General features: G+C 40.9%; 1 protein-coding gene across 5 annotated transcripts in view; it reads right to left on the bottom strand.

Moving 5' to 3' along the window:
* Nucleotides 1–751: 751 nt before the first annotated feature.
* LOC138953812 (dipeptidyl peptidase 3-like) overlaps nucleotides 752–19,928 on the bottom strand; it is a 37,201-nt gene continuing 18,024 nt past the window's right edge. For all 5 annotated transcript variants that reach the window (XM_070325751.1, XM_070325752.1, XM_070325755.1 and 2 more), the window contains exons 10-18: nucleotides 16,359–16,417; nucleotides 13,795–13,989; nucleotides 11,531–11,637; nucleotides 10,859–11,014; nucleotides 9,823–9,947; nucleotides 7,403–7,523; nucleotides 4,843–5,022; nucleotides 3,708–3,870; nucleotides 752–3,520 (exon numbers count right to left, since the gene is read on the bottom strand). In XM_070325751.1, coding sequence (XP_070181852.1) covers nucleotides 3,387–3,520; nucleotides 3,708–3,870; nucleotides 4,843–5,022; nucleotides 7,403–7,523; nucleotides 9,823–9,947; nucleotides 10,859–11,014; nucleotides 11,531–11,637; nucleotides 13,795–13,989; nucleotides 16,359–16,417 — 1,240 coding nt within the window. In that variant the 3' untranslated portion in view covers nucleotides 752–3,386. The remainder of the gene's footprint in view (nucleotides 3,521–3,707; nucleotides 3,871–4,842; nucleotides 5,023–7,402; nucleotides 7,524–9,822; nucleotides 9,948–10,858; nucleotides 11,015–11,530; nucleotides 11,638–13,794; nucleotides 13,990–16,358; nucleotides 16,418–19,928) is intronic.

Below are 19,928 nucleotides of genomic sequence, written 5' to 3'. Positions count from 1 at the left end.
CTACTTGTCTCGGTATGCAGCGAACTTTATGTAAGGCCACATTCAAGAGGCTGGATGGGTAGTCACGTTGAAGGAAGAAGTCAGACATTTCTGCTGCTTTTTCTTCAAAGTCATCTGTGTCAGAACAGATTGTTACCAATCTGTAGATTGTTAGATTTCAATTTGCCTAATTAATTTCGCAAGTGACACCTATTTCATTCTGCAAAAATGTGCCTCTCCGCTGCCAGCTGTATGGAGGAAAGGAGGACCTGGAGAAGACAGCAACATTTGTCTCGCTGTGCGGTCCAACTGCATAGACGTGTGATCGACAAGAAGAAGAAGAATGTGCAAAATTCTTTCTGAAACAACATTTGGACTGTGCACATGAACCAGCCAGGCTGTTGATTGTTCGCATGTGTTTGAGTGGATGGGTGACCTGGGCAATGAAGGGTGTTCTTGTTTTCTTTGTTTTTTTTTAATAACAGAATACCAAACCGTTTCTTTGTATAAATATAAAAGCCAAGATATCTTCAATACAGATTTTTGTTTGTTGATACAATATTTTCTTGATTGTACACCTGAGTGTGTTCGATTATGAACGAGAATCTGGATACATGATCTCTGAGACACACACACACAGAAACACACACACACATATAACAGAACCTTCACATTCAATTTTTTTTCTGACAAAAAGCTGTATTTCTTTAAATGCATGACTTCGCATGTGTAAAGAAACATTTCCAGAGCAGAGAAAAGAGACACAAAATGCTTGTTTTCAACACTCTGTTTGTCACGAAACAGTATAATGTAAACCTCCGATCAAATTTACCTCACAGCTAAATGAAATGGGGAAAAACTGAAGAAATATTTGCAATTTGATGTTTCTGCTTGCTTAACACTAACACTACACAGATCTCTTATATCTAACATCTTCAACACATGTAAAATTACGCTTCAACAAAATACTGCGGCTGCTACTGGTGTATATGCCTTGCCGTGGCGTAGCAGCTTGTGTGCCCTGATGATCCAAAGAGCTATGCCGGCCGGAGCCTTCATAGTGCTCCTGGCAGGTGTAACCACGCTGGACAGGTCTGAGGTGAATGGGGCCAGACTAAGTAAGTATACACCCTGGCCCTCCAGGTTGGGGGTTGTGCGAAGGGCTAACAACTTTCTTTCTTTCTTTATTTGGTGTTTAACGTCGTTTTCAACCACGATGGTTATATCGCGACGGGGAAAGGGGGGAGATGGGATAGAGCCACTTGTCAATTGTTTCTTGTTCACAAAAGCACTAATCAAAAATTTGCTCCAGGGGCTTGCAACGTAGTACAATGTATTACCTTACTGGGAGAATGCAAGTTTCCAGTACAAAGGAGTTAACATTTCTTACATACTGCTTGACTAAAATCTTTGACAAAAATTGACTATATTCTATACAAGAAACACTTAACAAGGGTAAAAAGAGAAACAGAATCCGTTAGTCGCCTCTTACGACATGCTGGGGAGCATCGGGTAAATTCTTCCCCCTAACCCGCGGGGGGAAAAGGCATAACTGAAACTGACTGAACTGAAAATACTGCGGAACAAAACTCCAATACTGCTGCTTTTCTGTAAGCCAAAGGGATACAATCATGTACAAATCCTGCCTTACTGCAGCCTGTTTACTTCCTTTGACTTACTGAAAGCTCATGTGCTGCCTTATCGTCCATATTTGGTAGAGTAACAGCTCAATACTCCCAAGAGCACTGATTCAAATATATATTTCCATTGTTGCCTTCAAGTCTTGTCTGTTCCAGGTCAAACTGGTTCTATTTTCATCCATCCTAGTAACCAAAGAGGAAATGCATTTTGCGTTAAGAATTATTTTTTTGACTTCCGGACTCCTGCAGATTGTATTTTGTATAAAGGATTTCAGACAGTAATTAAATGACATAATAAATTATGAAGTAAGATCCCTTTCCCAGATACCAAAAAACACACATCCACACTCAAAGTACACACACTTAATGCCCTACCTTTCCATTTCTTAACCCTTTCGCTGCCAATCAAAACTTCCTGACTGCCAGGGAATATTGGAGTTCGGGGTGTAATAATTCACAAAAAATTCTAGCTCCAAACTGGCAGTAGGTAGGAAAGTAAAACCTATGTTATTTTTAAAGGAAATTCAACCAAGAATCTGTTTTTAGTATCTAATCATGGAAATAATGCACAAGTGCAGGACGGGTATACCCGTCCTAAGGCAGTCAAGGGGTAAGGAAAAGTTCTACCAAAAAGAAAAGAAAAGAAAAATATAAAAGAGAAGAAAAGAACAGGACAATAATTCAGATAAGCAGAGGAAAAAGAAAACCAAACTACAATGCACAGCTAGAGAGATTCAGTTTGAGATAAAAAATATACAATGATTCCAAGCCTTGAACGCTGTCTTGCAGTGTTTCACAAAAACATGATATTGAGAACTAAACCTGCATTTTCTTTGATTTTTGGATTGCACATAGTCACGCAGCTGAATATGTGCTGTTTCTAATTGCACAGAGCTGTATTTGTATTTTTTTGATTGCACAAAGTCAGTTATCTATTTTCTGAAATATATTAATTCTGTACATTTTTAATACAGATATATGTAAAAATAATGAGAGCCTATTCTGGGCCGATTCAAGACAACTGCAAAATCTGCACCTGTTCTCAAACCGTCAAAATACACCTATGAATATGCACACCTCTAGCTAGCCCTAGTTTCTTTCACAGCAACTATAAGGTAATGACATATGTGCCTAGACTTTTTACCGTGAAAAACAAAGCCTTTTCCTCACAGTGCTAATATTAATGCTGTACGAGATTGTATTTGTCACTGAAAGTGTCACTCTGAGTCCAAAACTAAGCAGTAAGACATTTTTAACCCCACAGCATATTCACATCAAGATAAATGACTGAAAAGCTCATTCCATTTACTTGGACATTCTGTATAAAACAGTACAAAAGGGTAGTAAACAGCAGCTGCTTCTGAATGAATGAACACAACCATCAACAATAATATAAATTGAATTCACAGATACATGCAATTTCGGTGATCTTAATTATCGACAGTGGCACAAAATTCTCCCCATCTTAGTACATGTAATACCCTATCAGATTTCAGATGAAAAGATTTTCAAAGTCCATAAAAATCACACTTACCAACAAGAGAAATAAGCAATTATTTTCCGCAAAAAAAAGCAGAGCCAAAAAATGTTCAGATTTCACAGTCACTTTAGACTAACTCCTTTTGACCTATAAAGTCAGTGTTTCAATACACACGCTTGAAGGCAAAGAGAGGCATGGTCACTTGATGAAAGAAATCAAGAAATCAGAATCTTCCCCAGCAAAATCATGTGGTTCAAGTTTACTGTCTTCCCAACTTGTAAAGAAGTTTAGAAGTAGGGCTGATCCTTTTCCCACAGTCCCTGCATGATGGCGTCGAGATCAGGCGATGGGAAACGGTCAACAAACGACTGGATGAGTCCCCCTGCAGTGGGCTCATAGGACTTTAAGCTCACCTGGCCACCTGAAAATAGCATCACAGCATCAGTAGTTGTGCATGAGAGTCTGAAAATGGAAGTAAATTGACAGAAGTTATGAAGAGAAAATATGAAGAAGAAAAAGTCTCAAAAGGGGCAAGGTGTGTTCTTAAGAGGGAGGTTCCACTGTATACTTTATAACACAAAGATGTGTAACCCATTCCATCATTATACCTTTCTCTGTGGTGTGTTGTTGCACAAACATGCGACGTGGCTGCTTCCTGGCCAGCACGATGGAGCGCAGACTGCGGAAGTGAGGCTCGTGGCTGTCGTTGACGTCAGAGTAAAACTCGTACATGGTCTTGCCGGCTTCCACGTCAGCTGTGCTCTTGTACACCTGCACAAGATTGTCAAATGTTTGTGTTTCTTTCCAATACAAGTATGTTTCTTATCACAAATAGATGGGTGTACACCAAACAAACATTTAAATACACCAAGGTGAAATGTGTCTCAACTGGGCAAGATTTTTTAAAAGGCTGGCTTCTGGTTACAGACAAGCAATTCCGGATTAAAAAAAAAATATATATATTTCATTAAAAGAAAAAGTGCCCTCTCTATCCCTCACACACACACACACACACACACACACCACACCACAACACACCACACCAAACCACAACACACCACAACACAACACACACACACACACACACACACACACACACACACACACACACACACACAGATCCTGTCTAAAACAAGTGAATATCTTGACATTTTATGTGTGCATATTTCAAGTCTGGAATTTTCCATCTTCTCCTTTCCACCTTACTTTTTACATGGCATCGCATTCTAGGCCTGTTTTCAGTATTGTTGATAACATGTTTTGTTTGATTAAGGGTATTCAGCTGGTATTTCCTTGTTTTCACTACCTATTTTATTCATGTTTTTATCACTTAGTTAGTGGAAGAATTTTTGGTAATGTATGTTTGATGGTGTATGCTTTTAATTAAGCATTGTTGACTATGAATATAGATGTAAATGTTTGTACAACTGTGTTTTAATTTTAAATGTGTCAAGCGCAAAGAGCATAATTGTAAAGTTATGATGTTGCGCTATATAAATGCTCATTTATTATTATTATTATTATTATTATTATTATTGTCACGTAGTACCTTGCTCCTAACCTGACATTTGCTACCTGCAAAGCGCTGCCTTGATTTTAATTTGATCTTTCATATTTGAAAATTGACGTCTTCATATTTCATGCATATAATATGACACCTGATTTCCCATTTGACATCTCGCACATGTAAACATATATCTTCCTGAATGTACAACGTTCCAATTTTTCTTAATTATGTCAAACCTGTAGCTTTCGCAAGAAGTTTCCGATGGCAGGCTTGCCCACAGGGATGATTTTGGCCCGGTCCAGTTTGACCCGGAGATCTGGCTGACCGTCGTCCCCTGTGGTCTGCTCAATGGACACCAGCCCCTCCCCCGCCTCCAGCATCACTCGCAGGATCACAAAGCGAGCGTTCATGTGAGCCTGCACAACGGTGAAAAACACACCATAGTCATTCTCAATAGGACCACAAAGCGAGCGTTCATGTGAGCCTGCACAATGGTGAAAAACACACCATAGTCATTCTCAATAGGATCACAAAGCGAGCGTTCATGTGAGTCTGCACAATGGTGAACAAGAAGGGCAAAGCCCATACGACTCACATGCTTGACCTTGACCTTTACATGACCTTGACCTTCAGGGTCAAGGTCAAATAACTAAACCTAGCAATGACATCATACACTAAGAACTGCTTTACACATTTTTCCTACCAAAATACATGTGACCTTGACCCAAGGTCAAGGTCATCCAAGGTCATGCAACACAAAGCTGTTAATTCAAGACATAGGAAGTACAATGGTGCTTATTGGCTCTTTCTACCATGAGATATGGTCACTTTTAGTGGTTCACTACCTTATTTTGGTCACATTTCATAAGGGTCAAAGTGACCTTGACCTTGATCATATGTGACCAAATGTGTCTCATGATGAAAGCATAACATGTGCCCCACATAATTTTTAAGTTTGAAACAGTTATCTTCCATAGTTCAGGGTCAAGGTCACTTCAAAATATGTATACAATCCAACTTTAAAGGACCCTTGCGACCTTGACCTTGAAGCAAGGTCAACCAAACTGGTGTCCAAAGATAGGGCTTACATTGCCCTGTATAGCATACATAGCTAAGGTTGCCATTCTCGATAACTTCAGAAAAAAATGCGAAAATGTGAAAAATGGTCGTTTTTAAGACAACAATTACGGCCCCTGTGACCTTGAACTTGAAGTGAGGTCAAGTTGCCGCACATGTTTTTTGAGATCTTGTAACCATACACCATCAGGCCACATCAGGTGTTGATAGACTTAATAGTGTCCAAGAAAATCCAACGTTAAAGTTTTCCGGACGGACGCCAGGACGGAACTTTGAAGAGCTCCTGTGACCTTGACCTTGAAGCAAGGTAAACCAAACTGGTATCAAAAGATGGGGCTTACTTTGCCCTATATATCATATATAGGTGAGGTATTAAATCTCAAAAACTTCAGAGAAAATGCGAAAATGTGAACAATTGTCGTTTTTAAGACAACAATTACGGCCCCTGTGACCTTGAACTTGAAGTGAGGTCAAGTTGCCGCACATGTTTTTTGAGATCTTGTAACCATACACCATCAGGCCACATCAGGTGTTGATAGACTTAATAGTGTCCAAGAAAATCCAACGTTAAAGTTTTCCGGACGGACGCCAGGACGGACGGACGAACGACTCGGGTGAGTACATAGACTCACATTTGCTTCGCATGTGAGTCAAAAACACACCATAGTCATTCTCAATAGGATCACGAAGCGAGCGTTGATGTGAGTCTGCACAATGGTGAAAAACATACCATAGTCATTCTCAACAGCAGGACACAGCTAGTCCACAAGTCTACTTGCGCGATTTCGGTGTGATAATTTTAACAGTCATACAACATGCAAAAGGGAAGTTTACTTTGCAAATATGCCAGAATCGTATACCCCAATAGATTGTAATTTGAAATCAAAGCATAAATAAAAAAACAAGTCACAAATTTCTTCCATTAGGTTTTCAGATTTGATTCTGGGTACTTCCATTGCGAACGATTGTATGGATTATTTAGAAATGTTATAAAAATGTATTTTGTGAGAGGCAGACACACTCACTACTAAGATCATTATGCTGTGTAAGGACACATACAAATGATTGGGACATCTAAATGACAATGGACACACCGAACTGAAGGGGTGGGGGGGTTGTTCTGAAAAACAAAAAAACAAAAACAAAGCCAGATGGAAGACGGCATAGCATTCGTATCTACATTAAGGTTGGATGAATATTACCTTCTCTTAGGGAGAGGAAAGGGGGTGGACTGAAAGTAAATCACGGGCGCAGTGGTGGTGGTAAGACGTCGGCCTCCAAACCGGGAGGTTGTGAGTTTGAATCCCGGTAGCTGCCGCCTGGTGGGTTAAGAGTAGAGATTTTTCCGATCTCCCAGGTCCACTTATGTGCAGACCTGCTAGTTACTTAACCCTCTTCGTGTGTACACGCAAACACAAGACCAAGTGCGCACGGAAAAGATCCTGTAATCCATGTCAGAGTTCGGTGGGTTATAGAAACAAGAAAATACCGAGCAAGCCTTCCCCGAAAGCGGCGTATGCTGCTTGAATGGCAAGGTAAAAACGGTCATACACGTAAAAATCCACTCGTGCTAAAAACATGAGTGAACGTGGGAGCCTGAGCCCATGAACGAAGAAGAAGAAAAGTAAATCAGATCCAATAAGGATCAGTGAGCTGGTCATACACTGACTGTAAAAGAGTTAATGTTACAGGGTTACACTGCGCTTTTTACACCCCTACCTGTCGCCACTGCCGGGTCTCAGGGGAGTAGAACTCCAGAGCCATGAGTCCAGCTCGTGCCATGTTCAGCCAGTTGACGTAGATGATGTCGTCTCCCTCATCACCCTCAAACCCGAAGATCCTGCACAACACCACAAAGGGACGAATACAGTCAACCCTGCCCTTTCTACCACCACTCGAAAGTGACCACCTGCTCACAACAACCACTCCAAAGGATCCCAAACCAGTTTTTACATTTAGTCAAGTTTTGACTAAATGTTTTAACATAGAGGGGGAATCGAGACGAGGGTCGTGGTGTGTGTGTGTGTGTGTGTGTGTGTGTGTGTGTGTGTGTGTGTGTGTGTGTGTGTGTGTGTGTGTGTTTGTGTGTGTGTGGTGTGTGTGTGTGTGTGTGTGTGTGTGTGTGAGTGTGTGTGTGTGTGAGTGTGTCTGTCTGTCTGTGCGTATGTGTGTGTAGAGCGATTCAGACCAAACTACAGAACCGATCTTCATGAAATTTGACATGAGAGTTCCTGGGAATGATATCCCCGGACGTTTTTTTCTTTTTTTCGATAAATACTTTTGATAACGTCATATCCGGCTTTTTGTAAAAGTTGAGGCGGCACTGTCACACCCTCATTTTTCAATCAAATTGATTGAAATTTTGGCCAAGCAATCTTCGACGAAGGCCGGACTTTGGTATTGCATTTCAGCTTGGTGGCTTAAAAATTAATTAATGACTTTGGTCATTAAAAATCTGAAAATTGTAATAATTTTTTTTTATATAAAACGATCCAAATTTACGTTCATCTTATTCTGCATCATTTCCTGATTCCAAAAACATATAAACATGTTGTATTTGGATTAAAAACAAGCTCTGAAAATTAAAAATATAAAAATTATGATCAAAATCAAATTTCCGAAATCGATTTAAAAACAATTTCATCTTATTCCTTGTCGGTTCCTGATTCCAAAAACATATAGATATGATATGTTTGGATTAAAAACACGCTCAGAAAGTTAAAACGAAGAGAGGTACGGAAAAGCGTGCTATGCAGCACAGCGAAACCACTACCGCGCTGAACAGGCTCGTCAGTTTCACTCCGTTATGCACAAGCGGCGGACTACGGTCATTGTGAAAAAATGCAGTGCGTTCAGTTTCATTCTGCGAGTTCCACAGCTTGACTAAATGTAGTAATTTCGCCTTACGCGACTTGTTCTTCTATATCATTGCCCTTTCCATATCTACCACCTGTCTATAACGATCAATTTTGATCGGTCCCTTGGGTGGTCGTTATAGACGGGTTTGACTGTACAACCACCACATCCCAAATGAATAAGAACATCTCTGATCTCTTCTTCATGCAACTGGACCTATCAAAAAGAAATCTTCTAATGTTCACTGTGCTTATGTTTGATTCAGACATTTATGTATTCCACACAAAAGGGATCTTCTAGTAAGTAACAGTGGGCCCAAACAACAGCGAAAGTTTTTTCTTTTAGTTCTGCAAAAACTCAACCAAACCCCCTGCTCAAAGAGTTCAGCAACGGCAGCGTTTCCTAACACCTTCATTTCTTTGAATGCACACTCTTTCTTCAAAGTCTTATCATATCCGATCTGGCCAGGATTTCACATGGGATAAGACTATACCTTTGGACACATACCAAAAATCAACACCCGGATTGCTTCCTGCGATGAGGAATTTCTAAATGTCTACAACATTATTTTGATAAAAAAAAAAAAGCCTACTGTGCCTTGAGAGCACCCAGGCTGTTCATTTTTGGTATGTGACCAAAAGGAGGGATAGTCTTATACCATGTAAGGACTGGGTGGCCGAGTGGTAACGCACTTGCGCTCGGAAATGAGAGGTTGCGAGTTCGACCCTGAGTCAGGGCGTTAGCAATTTTCTCCCCCCTTTCCTAACCTAGGTGGTGGGTTCAAGTGCTAGTCTTTCGGATGAGACGAAAAACCGAGGTCCCTTCGTGTACACTACATTGGGGTGTGCACGTTAAAGATCCCACGATTGACAAAAGGGTCTTTCCTGGCAAAATTGTATAGGCATAGATAAAAATGTCCACCAAAATACCCGTGTGACTTGGAATAATAGGCCGCGAAAAGTAGGATATGCGCCGAAATGGCTGCGATCTGCTGGCCGATGTGAATGCGTGATGTATTGTGTAAAAAAATTCCATCTCACACAGCATAAATAAATCCCTGCGCCTTGAATATGTGCGCAATATAAATTGCATAAAATAAAAAATAAAAAAAATAAATAAAAAAAATAAATCCCTGCGTTTAGAACTGTACCCACGGAATACGCGCGATATAAGCCTCATATTGATTGATTGATTGTAAACGCCTGGCCAGATCTGAGATGGTGAGCCAGACTGTTTTCACAGGAAGGAGTGTGCCTTAAAAGACAAACTCTCTGTGAACTCACTTGAGCACATCAGCCAGCAAACACAGGTAGATGCCCACACACTCAGCGCGACACTCCTCATAGGTTGAAGCCACTGACGAGAACTTGGAGTCCCACGTCTCTCCTGGCATGTACCAGCTGGTAATCTGTGTGTGCAACATTAAAACAATACCAATAATAATATTAATGAGGTCCAACCTGCCCTGCCCTGGTGATCACCTCTCGATAACAACAACCTGCTTATTATGACCACCCCAAAGGACCCACAACAAGTTTTTTTCTCAACAAGTATAACATTCACATTGTGCACATCAGGCAAATACATATAAACCATATATAAGATCAAATAACAAAGGGAGATAAACACTATACCGAGTTGAAAAACACAAGAATTCTGTACTCACCAATACAAGGACAGCACATACAAAACAAAATCAAATGTTCACCAATGGAGGCTTCTTCAGGACTACTCTATACACAGACAACAACCCTAAATGAGAGCTTTGAGGAACCAGTCTCAGTTGGTAGAGCACTGGACTTGTGATCGAAAGGTCGCAGGTTCGAATTCGGGCCGGGACGGACACGGGTCAACTTTATGTGCAGACCCAGAGACGGAAGCCATGTCCCACCCCCGTGTCATCACAATGGCACGTAAAAGACCTTGGTCATTCTGCCATAAGTGCAGGTGGCTGAATACACCTAAACACGCAGACACCTGGGTAGCGCGACTCCGTTGCTGCTAGCTTTCCACTGGGAGGAAGCGACCCGAATTTCCCAGCGATGGGACAATAAAGTAATGAAAGATGAAAGGAAATGAAAGGAATATTCACCCCCCCCTTATTTCCCACCCTCCCCCTTACACATGTACAGAGAATAAAGTAATCCTTTATGAATGACAGCTTCTCTTCAACATAACAACTACTGAATAAAAATCCCCAATTCCAATTTCATAACACAGAAATAAAGTTTATGAGCGACAATCTTCCTTTCAAAAAGAAGTCAATTTTCTCAGACACAAAAACTGCCAAGTAACTGTCCACATTTCCCAGTTCCATACCTTTTCCTTGGTTTCGGTGTGGGTGACAGTGTCGATATCGAAGTCCAGAGTGCCGTCAGCCTTCTTGTTGAAGAGCTTGCCGCTGCCATGTCCCAACAACTCATGCAGGCCCACCTGCACCTCGAAGGATGGGATCTTGTACTTGGTGTACAGCACCTGTGTACATATTATAACAAAATTTGCATTAATATTTATTCATTCAATTGAAAGCAAGGAACAGAAGATCGACGGATGACAGAAGCTTAAAATTCTTTCGTTTATTTTCTTTTTTCTTTGGGGGGATCGGTGTCGAAGAGACATAAGCAGTTTGAGTAAAGCAAGATAGATTCAAAAACAAAAACAAAACAAAAAGATGACAAACCAGGTATACACATAACAAAAGAAGGCATGGAATGAAAATCATGATGAGCAAATTTAGCATTCTAAAACACCAAATGAAATGAAACAAGATAGAGTCTTTATGGACAGACAGTCTATGACAGACAGTTTATCGGAATTCTTTTTAAGCAAAGAGGAGAGCAAGACCCATATTTTGTGTGTACATTATCTACCGCCTTAGTCAACCACAACAACAACAAAGTGCATGATATGAAATCTGTTTGAACCCACTGGAACGGCTAAAACAGTCCACATCCCTTTCAACATTTTACATGCATGTGACCTTGACCTGACCTTGTCCTCTTCAGACATGAAGGTGATCTTGGTGTCCTTGTACCCAGCAGTCAACACGTTGCCCAGGGATACGTTCTTGAAGCCCTCATTCTGACGGATATCATCATCTGGCAACGTAACAGAAACCATAAGTCTCATAAGTTACAACTAAAACAGAAATAACTTTATAACTCACCTTGAACAACCAGGTATATGTCTGCTGAAGAAGAGGGGGGGGGGGGGGGGGGGGGGGGGGGGAAGGGAAAAGAATTTTAATTTTTTGACAACCATTTTTGTTTGGCCTCCTTAAGCTTTTCAAAAATCAAAAAGCTTTCTGCAGAAATGTACAATGAATGACAAATTAAAACATGAAACAAGGTCAAGGCTATGGTAACAACTTACTTAGACAGACCTGACCTTGTCAACTGTTGGTTTTCTTTTTTTCTGTGTTAATTACTAATGTTACGTAACACTATCATGAATCAGGAATTTTTCAGGAATCAGGAATTTTACGCCGCTTGGAACCTTTTTAGGTTATTTGCGCGACGGGGGTGAGAGCGCACCGCCTATACGTTAAAAACAAACTAAGGACCTATCAATTTCTGTGTGTCCTCATAAAAACATCTAACATGTTACTTCAAGTAACCCCTAGTTTAGGACACCCCATAACCTATACAATTTCCTATCATTGTTTGGGTGTTTGAGGAGCTGGGGGGTAACGAGGGACGTAAAGCACCCAACATACACGCCGACCCCAGTCCTCTTATTTTAGCTTCCCTAATTTAAAATGTTTAAAAGCTGGTTTAAAAGTGATTCTCTAGATTTTAGAGCAGAGGGCCGCTTGTGGCACCTCTGCTTATTGCTGTTGAGAAAGCAGCAACAGATTTTGCCTGGACCACCTGCTCGTCTAGTGCATTCCACTCAGCCACCGTCTGCACGAAAAAGGAGCGTCGATACTGCTCTGTGCTGGCGTCTGGAATGATGTAGCCACGGGTGTTGTTGTAAGAGTACTTGGTGACGATGTTACTTGCTACGCAATCGGGAAAGGTGTTGGCCCGTATTTTCCTCTTCTCTTTATCTATTGGTTTCAGGAAGTTTTCTGGAGGTATTGCTGGGGTATGTCCCTCAATGATTTTGAAGAGAGTGGTGAGTCGCTGTTGTTTTCTGCGCTCTTGTAGAGATGGTAGATTTAGGTCCCGTAGCATCTTTGTTACACATCCTGGGTCTTGCGAACGGTAGTCGCGCTTTATGAATCTTGCCGGTCAACACCATGAGCAGTTCTATGCCACCGAAGTGTCTCATAAGTAGCCACACATCTTCACAACATACCATACCTGTCAAGTCCTACGCATTCTGCGTAATTCTTACGTTTTTTCGATGTTTTTTGGGTCCTATGTCGTATACCTCAAACCATACGCATTTTCAGCATTTAAAAAAATAAAAATAATTTTTATTTTTTTTATTTTTTTGCTGGCATGGACTGCCGTTCATTCATTTCTGAGGAGGAGCTTGCACCAGCCACACAACAGAAGTTCTGGCATGATGTGCGCCAGTTCTACGTGGCCTGTGTGAGGAAAATGTTGAATAAATTTCCATTTGGCAGTGAAACCCTGCAACACCTTCAAGTGCTGGATCACAGTCTGGGAGCTGACACACTGACTGCCTTCTTACAGGTCAAAATTAACTCTGATGCATGCTGCCATGATTTTAAGGTGACTGGCAGCATGATTGACAAAGCAAAGATTTGCACAGATGAATACAACAAAGAACACAAGTGACAAGTGACAAGTGACAAAAAAAATGAACGAACAAGAGTGCAGTGTAAATGTATTACATGTAGTGGTAAATAAAGAGCAGTTTGTGTAGAAAGGAATTTATGTGTTTTACTTTTAGTTTGCTGATTGGTTTAGTGTGTATGCGTGAGAAGTTGAATTTGTGCGTTTAACCACATCCTGATCCACGCATTAACTATGGTTTTTGATCCCCAACTATGGTTTCTTATGCCATTTACTATGGTCAGAGGCCAAAAGTACTCGACAGGTATGACATACAATCAAACTTTCCTCAAACACCAAAAGAGTTACACATTGACCAACACAAGGGAGAGAAGAGTATAGCTCTTGGAAAAAAATTATGTTTTTTACCCTGATATGAAAAGATTTGTTAACTGACGTCATCAATAGAAATTTCCCAGGAGGTTTGAGGCTGCAGAAGAGTTGCACCTTCTTCCAAAGCCTATAAAATCCAGGACAGTCATTCACAAACATCACCCATTACTGACTCACAGTTCGGAATGTTGATGCCAGCCGGAATTCCGGAGCCGCCAAAAGCCAGGACGTCAAGGGAGGTGAAGTCAGGTCGGAGGAAAGTGTCCTTCTCATACTCGCTGGGCCAGGGCAGGTGAGCCAGGAAGTGTTCCGCTCCCTCCACCAAGGCCTGGAACTTGGTGCTCATGGCTTTGTTCACAACCGCCACAAACCCTGTGCAAAAAATAGAATGTAATGTTTATCATGGAAGCTGTAGGATTATTGTTTCCTATGTAAAATAAGAGGGAGATGTAATATGTCTTTTGGGCGCAATAGGCTTGTTGTTTCCAGCAAAACAAAAGAGGGAGATTTAATGTTTATTATGGAAGCTAGAGGCGTTTTGTTTTGTGTGCAAAACAAGGGAGATGTCATGTTTATTATGACAGCTGTAGACTTGTTTCCTGTTTAAAAAGAGAGATAAAAAGAGGGCATGGGCAGGTGAGCCAGAAAGTGTTCTGCTCCCTCTACCAGTGCCTGAAACTTGGCGCTCTTGGCTTTGTTCACCACCGCCATGAACACTGTTAAAAAGAGGGAGATGTCCTGTTTATTGTGAATGCTAAAGGCTAGTTGTTTCCTGTTAAAAAGAGGGAGATGTCCTGTTTATTGTGAATGCTAAAGGCTAGTTGTTTCCTGTTAAAAAGAGGGAGATGTCCTGTTTATTGTGAATGCTAAAGGCTAGTTGTTTCCTGTTAAAAAGAGGGAGATGTCCTGTTTATTGTGAATGCTAAAGGCTAGTTGTTTCCTGTTAAAAAGAGGGAGATGTCCTGTTTATTGTGAATGCTAAAGGCTAGTTGTTTCCTGTTAAAAAAAGAGGGAGATGTCCTGTTTATTGTAAATGCTAAAGGCTAGTTGCTTCCTGTTAAAAAGAGGTAGATGTCCTGTTTATTGTGAATGCTAAAGGCTAGTTGTTTCCTGTTAAAAAGAGGGAGATGTCCTGTTTATTGTGAATGCTAAAGACTAGTTGTTTTCTGTTAAAAAGAGGGAGATGTCCTGTTTATTGTGAATGCTAAAGGCTAGTTGTTTCCTGTCAAAAAGAGGGAGATGTCATGTTTATTGTGAATGCTAAAGGCTAGTTGTTTTCTGTTAAATAGAGGGAGATGTCATGTTTATTATGGAAACATCACCGACCATCAGTGTCATATTTCATCTTTCCTGTTGCAAACTTTGCAAAAGCAAACACCAGCTCGATTGACTTTGACACACCACAATTTGTGCTCATTTTTATCCTTGTCCGTTTTGTTGAGCCAGGCCCATCGCCACTTGTTTATAACAGACGAATCGACTTTCTCCGTCAATTCGCCGTACTCTATGAAAGACATCTTCGGTCACGAAAATCACACAATGATTTAAAGTAAATTGAAGTATGAAGCATGACAAAATCGAAAACACCGCCTCTGGCCTTGTTGTGAAACTCAACACTGCCTAAGAGGTTTACACGCACGGGGTACTTCTGTCGGCGCATTTCTGTTTCCTTCAAGCAAAGGTCGGGCGCTGTGGCGGGGTGGTAAGACGTCGGCCTCTTAATCGGAAGGTCGAGGGTTCGAATCCCGGCTGCGGCCGCCTGGTGGGTTAAGTGTGGAGATTTTTCCGATCTCCCAGGTCAACTTATGTGCAGACCTGCTAGTGGCTTATCCCCCTTCGTGTGTACACGCAAGCACAAGACCAAGTGCGCACGTAAAAGATCCTGTAATCCATGTCAGAGTTCGGTGGGTTATAGAAACACGAAAATACCCAGCATGCTTCCTCCGAAAGCGGCGTATGGCTGCCTAAATGGCAGGGTAAAAACGATCATACACGTAAAATTCCACTCGTGCAAAAACACGAGTGTACGTGGGAGTTTCAGCCCACGAACGCAGAAGAAGAAGAAGAAGACAAAGCCAAAACCAGTTTTGGCACTACCGTTCCATTTTTTTCTTCTTCAGATTTTCAAAAAAACTGAATTTTCCGTCTTTGGGGATTTTCCGTCCTAGACGGAAGAGTAGCATCCCTGAAAGAGGGAGATGTAATGTAACATGTTTATTATGGAAGCAAAAGGCTTTTTCTTTCTTTTTTTTGCAAACAGAGGGAGATACAATGTTTACTATGGAAGCATTCGGCTTGAGATGTAATGTTTATTGTGGAAGCTGTAGGCTTGAGATGTAATGTTTATTGTGGAAGCTGTAGGCTTGCGATGTAATGTAGGCGTGTTGTTTCTAGTGCAAAACAAGAGGGAGATGAATGTTTTCTATGGAAGCTTTAGACTTTTTTTCCTGTTGAAAAGATAGAATAAAATAAGGCTACTGCAGGTGAGCCAGAAAGTTTGGTCGTTATGGAGACGTGATCGCCAGGACAGCTTCCACTGTATTAGGAATGAGATCAGCCAGAATTGTTAAAGACATTTGCCATCCCTGAAAAGCAACTGTGTATGTAACGTGACTTTTACTAGCACTGCGATTACTGTTGTTCTTTCCAATTCTTTGTTTGACACTTAATGAGCCCATGACAGATATCTTGGTGAGGTCCAAGGACACTAGCCAGCTTCATGATTCTACCCTGTGTCTTACCTTCAAACTCCCCTCGCATGCCAGTGGGATCCCTGTAGGACTCAATGAAGCCAATGTAGCTGCAAAGTAAAAATAGAGTTCAGTAAACAGATAAATAAATACCGTACTTTCCGGGTGACAAGGCGCTTGATCGTTATCTAAGACGCACCCCCTTCTTTTAAAAAAAAATTGTAATCCAGTAACCCATTGGACACAGGGGGCCGATAGGGCGCACCAAAATGACCCAGTTTTTGCCATGAGAGGTGGTTCCCCTGTCATATTTGAGAGAGGAAACACTTCCTGCATCGGGGTCAGTGACCGACTTTAACTGGGTGAAACTATGTGTGCTCTGTGTGTGCGGCCAGATCAAAGGCATTGTGATAGCTGGGTGGCCTTGTTAAAAGACACGACCTTCTTCCCAGGGGTCAATGACCCAGTTTTTGCCATGAGAGGTGGTTCCCCTGTCATACCTGAGAGAGGAAACACTTCCTGCATCGGGGTCAGTGACCGAGTTTAACAGAGTGGAAATCTGTGTGTGCGGCCAGATCAAAGGCAGGGCAGTACCTAGTAGCTGAAACATGCATTATCACAAGTTGTTTGACTGGTACTCAAGCGGTCTCTTTGATTTTTTTCGTATTTCATACACGGATTAGGCGCTTCGTTATACAAGACGCAGGGGTCGAACTCGAGGAAAAAAGTCGCGCCTTATGACTCGGAAAGTACGGTAAATAACAAACAAGTTAAAACTGCTGTTTAAAAGAATGTGTATCGATTGAACACTGGATTTCCCTTCTTTGAGCCATGTGATGTCAGAGGCCAACAAAACTTCATATTTAGGCGGCCAGCCGAGACTACAAAATAGTGCATGTTTGTGTGTGTTCAATCATAAAAACTAAATGGAATTCTAACCAGAATCGATCGATACATAAATGTTATTTGTATTTTTGACCAAAACATGACATTTTACACAGATCTCGACAGTCATTGTTCACCTCGACCACTAGCGTGGTCTCGGAGGAACACTGACTGTCTCGATCTAAATGTCATATTTTGGTCAAAAATACAAACAACGTATAGTATTTCAATCAAATTGACAAAATCTACTCCTGTCTTCTTTAATTTTACAAATATAATTGTTCCCCCTAATGATCTGTAACACTAACAGCATTATTTTATTCACATAGACAACATTTATATTCATAGACAAGAAGAAAGTGGGGGAAAAAAACAACAACAATTATCTCCACTTTTATAGAAACTTTACCTCACACTACCAGCTGCATGTACCAGCTGCCTACTTTACTATTAGCTGGAAAGAACTATATACTTTCCAGACAAGTAAGCCTCACGTTTCAACAATGGGTCCCTATACTATTAGCTGGAAAGAACTAAATACTTTCCAGACAAGTAAGCCTCACGTTTCAACAATGGGTCCCTATACTATTAGCTGGAAAGAACTATATACTTTCCAGACAAGTAAGCCTCACGTTTCAACAATGGGTCCCTATACTATTAGCTGGAAAGAACTATATACTTTCCAGACAAGTAAGCCTCACGTTTCAACAATGGGTCCCTATACTATTAGCTGGAAAGAACTATATACTTTCCAGACAAGAAAGCCTCACGTTTCAACAATGGGTCCCTATACTATTAGCTGGAAAGAACTATATACTTTCCAGACAAGAAAGCCTCACGTTTCAACAATGGGTCCCTATACTATTAGCTGGAAAGAACTATATACTTTCCAGACAAGTAAGCCTCACGTTTCAACAATGGGTCCCTATACTATTAGCTGGAAAGAACTATATACTTTCCAGACAAGTAAGCCTCACGTTTCAACAATGGGTCCCTATACTATTAGCTGGAAAGAACTATATACTTTCCAGACAAGAAAGCCTCACGTTTCAACAATGGGTCCCTATACTATTAGCTGGAAAGAACTATATACTTTCCAGACAAGAAAGCCTCACGTTTCAACAATGGGTCCCTATACTATTAGCTGGAAAGAACTATATACTTTCCAGACAAGTAAGCCTCACGTTTCAACAATGGGTCCCTATACTATTAGCTGGAAAGAACTATATACTTTCCAGACACGTAAGCCTCACGTTTCAACAATGGGTCCCTATACTATTAGCTGGAAAGAACTATATACTTTCCAGACAAGAAAGCCTCACGTTTCAACAATGGGTCCCTATACTATTAGCTGGAAAGAACTATATACTTTCCAGACAAGAAAGCCTCACGTTTCAACAATGGGTCCCTATACTATTAGCTGGAAAGAACTATATGCTTTCCAGACAAGTAAGCCTCACGTTTCAACAATGGGTCCCTATACTATTAGCTGGAAAGAACTATATACTTTCCAGACAAGTAAGCCTCACGTTTCAACAATGGGTCCCTATACTATTAGCTGGAAAGAACTATATACTTTCCAGACAAGTAAGCCTCACGTTTCAACAATGGGTCCCTATACTATTAGCTGGAAAGAACTATATACTTTCCAGACAAGTAAGCCTCACGTTTCAACAATGGGTCCCTATACTATTAGCTGGAAAGAACTATATACTTTCCAGACAAGTAAGCCTCACGTTTCAACAATGGGTCCCTATACTATTAGCTGGAAAGAACTATATACTTTCCAGACAAGTAAGCCTCACGTTTCAACAATGGGTCCCTATACTATTAGCTGGAAAGAACTATATACTTTTCCAGACAAGTAAGCCTCACGTTTCAACAATGGGTCCCTATACTATTAGCTGGAAAGAACTATATGCTTTCCAGACAAGTAAGCCTCACGTTTCAACAATGGGTCCCTATACTATTAGCTGGAAAGAACTATATACTTTCCAGACAAGTAAGCCTCACGTTTCAACAATGGGTCCCTATACTATTAGCTGGAAAGAACTATATACTTTCCAGACAAGTAAGCCTCACGTTTCAACAATGGGTCCCTATACTATTAGCTGGAAAGAACTATATACTTTCCAGACAAGTAAGCCTCACGTTTCAACAATGGGTCCCTATACTATTAGCTGGAAAGAACTATATACTTTCCAGACAAGTAAGCCTCACGTTTCAACAATGGGTCCCTATACTATTAGCTGGAAAGAACTATATACTTTCCAGACAAGTAAGCCTCACGTTTCAACAATGGGTCCCTATACTATTAGCTGGAAAGAACTATATACTTTCCAGACAAGTAAGCCTCACGTTTCAACAATGGGTCCCTATACTATTAGCTGGAAAGAACTATATACTTTCCAGACAAGTAAGCCTCACGTTTCAACAATGGGTCCCTATACTATTAGCTGGAAAGAACTATATACTTTCCAGACAAGTAAGCCTCACGTTTCAACAATGGGTCCCTATACTATTAGCTGGAAAGAACTATATACTTTCCAGACAAGTAAGCCTCACGTTTCAACAATGGGTCCCTATACTATTAGCTGGAAAGAACTATATACTTTCCAGACAAGTAAGCCTCACGTTTCAACAATGGGTCCCTATACTATTAGCTGGAAAGAACTATATACTTTCCAGACAAGTAAGCCTCACGTTTCAACAATGGGTCCCTATACTATTAGCTGG

The sequence above is a fragment of the Littorina saxatilis genome, linkage group LG17 (genome assembly GCF_037325665.1).
Source record: "Littorina saxatilis isolate snail1 linkage group LG17, US_GU_Lsax_2.0, whole genome shotgun sequence".
NCBI classification, from domain to species: domain Eukaryota; kingdom Metazoa; phylum Mollusca; class Gastropoda; order Littorinimorpha; family Littorinidae; genus Littorina; species Littorina saxatilis.
This window is presented reverse-complemented; position numbering and strand designations above follow the sequence as displayed.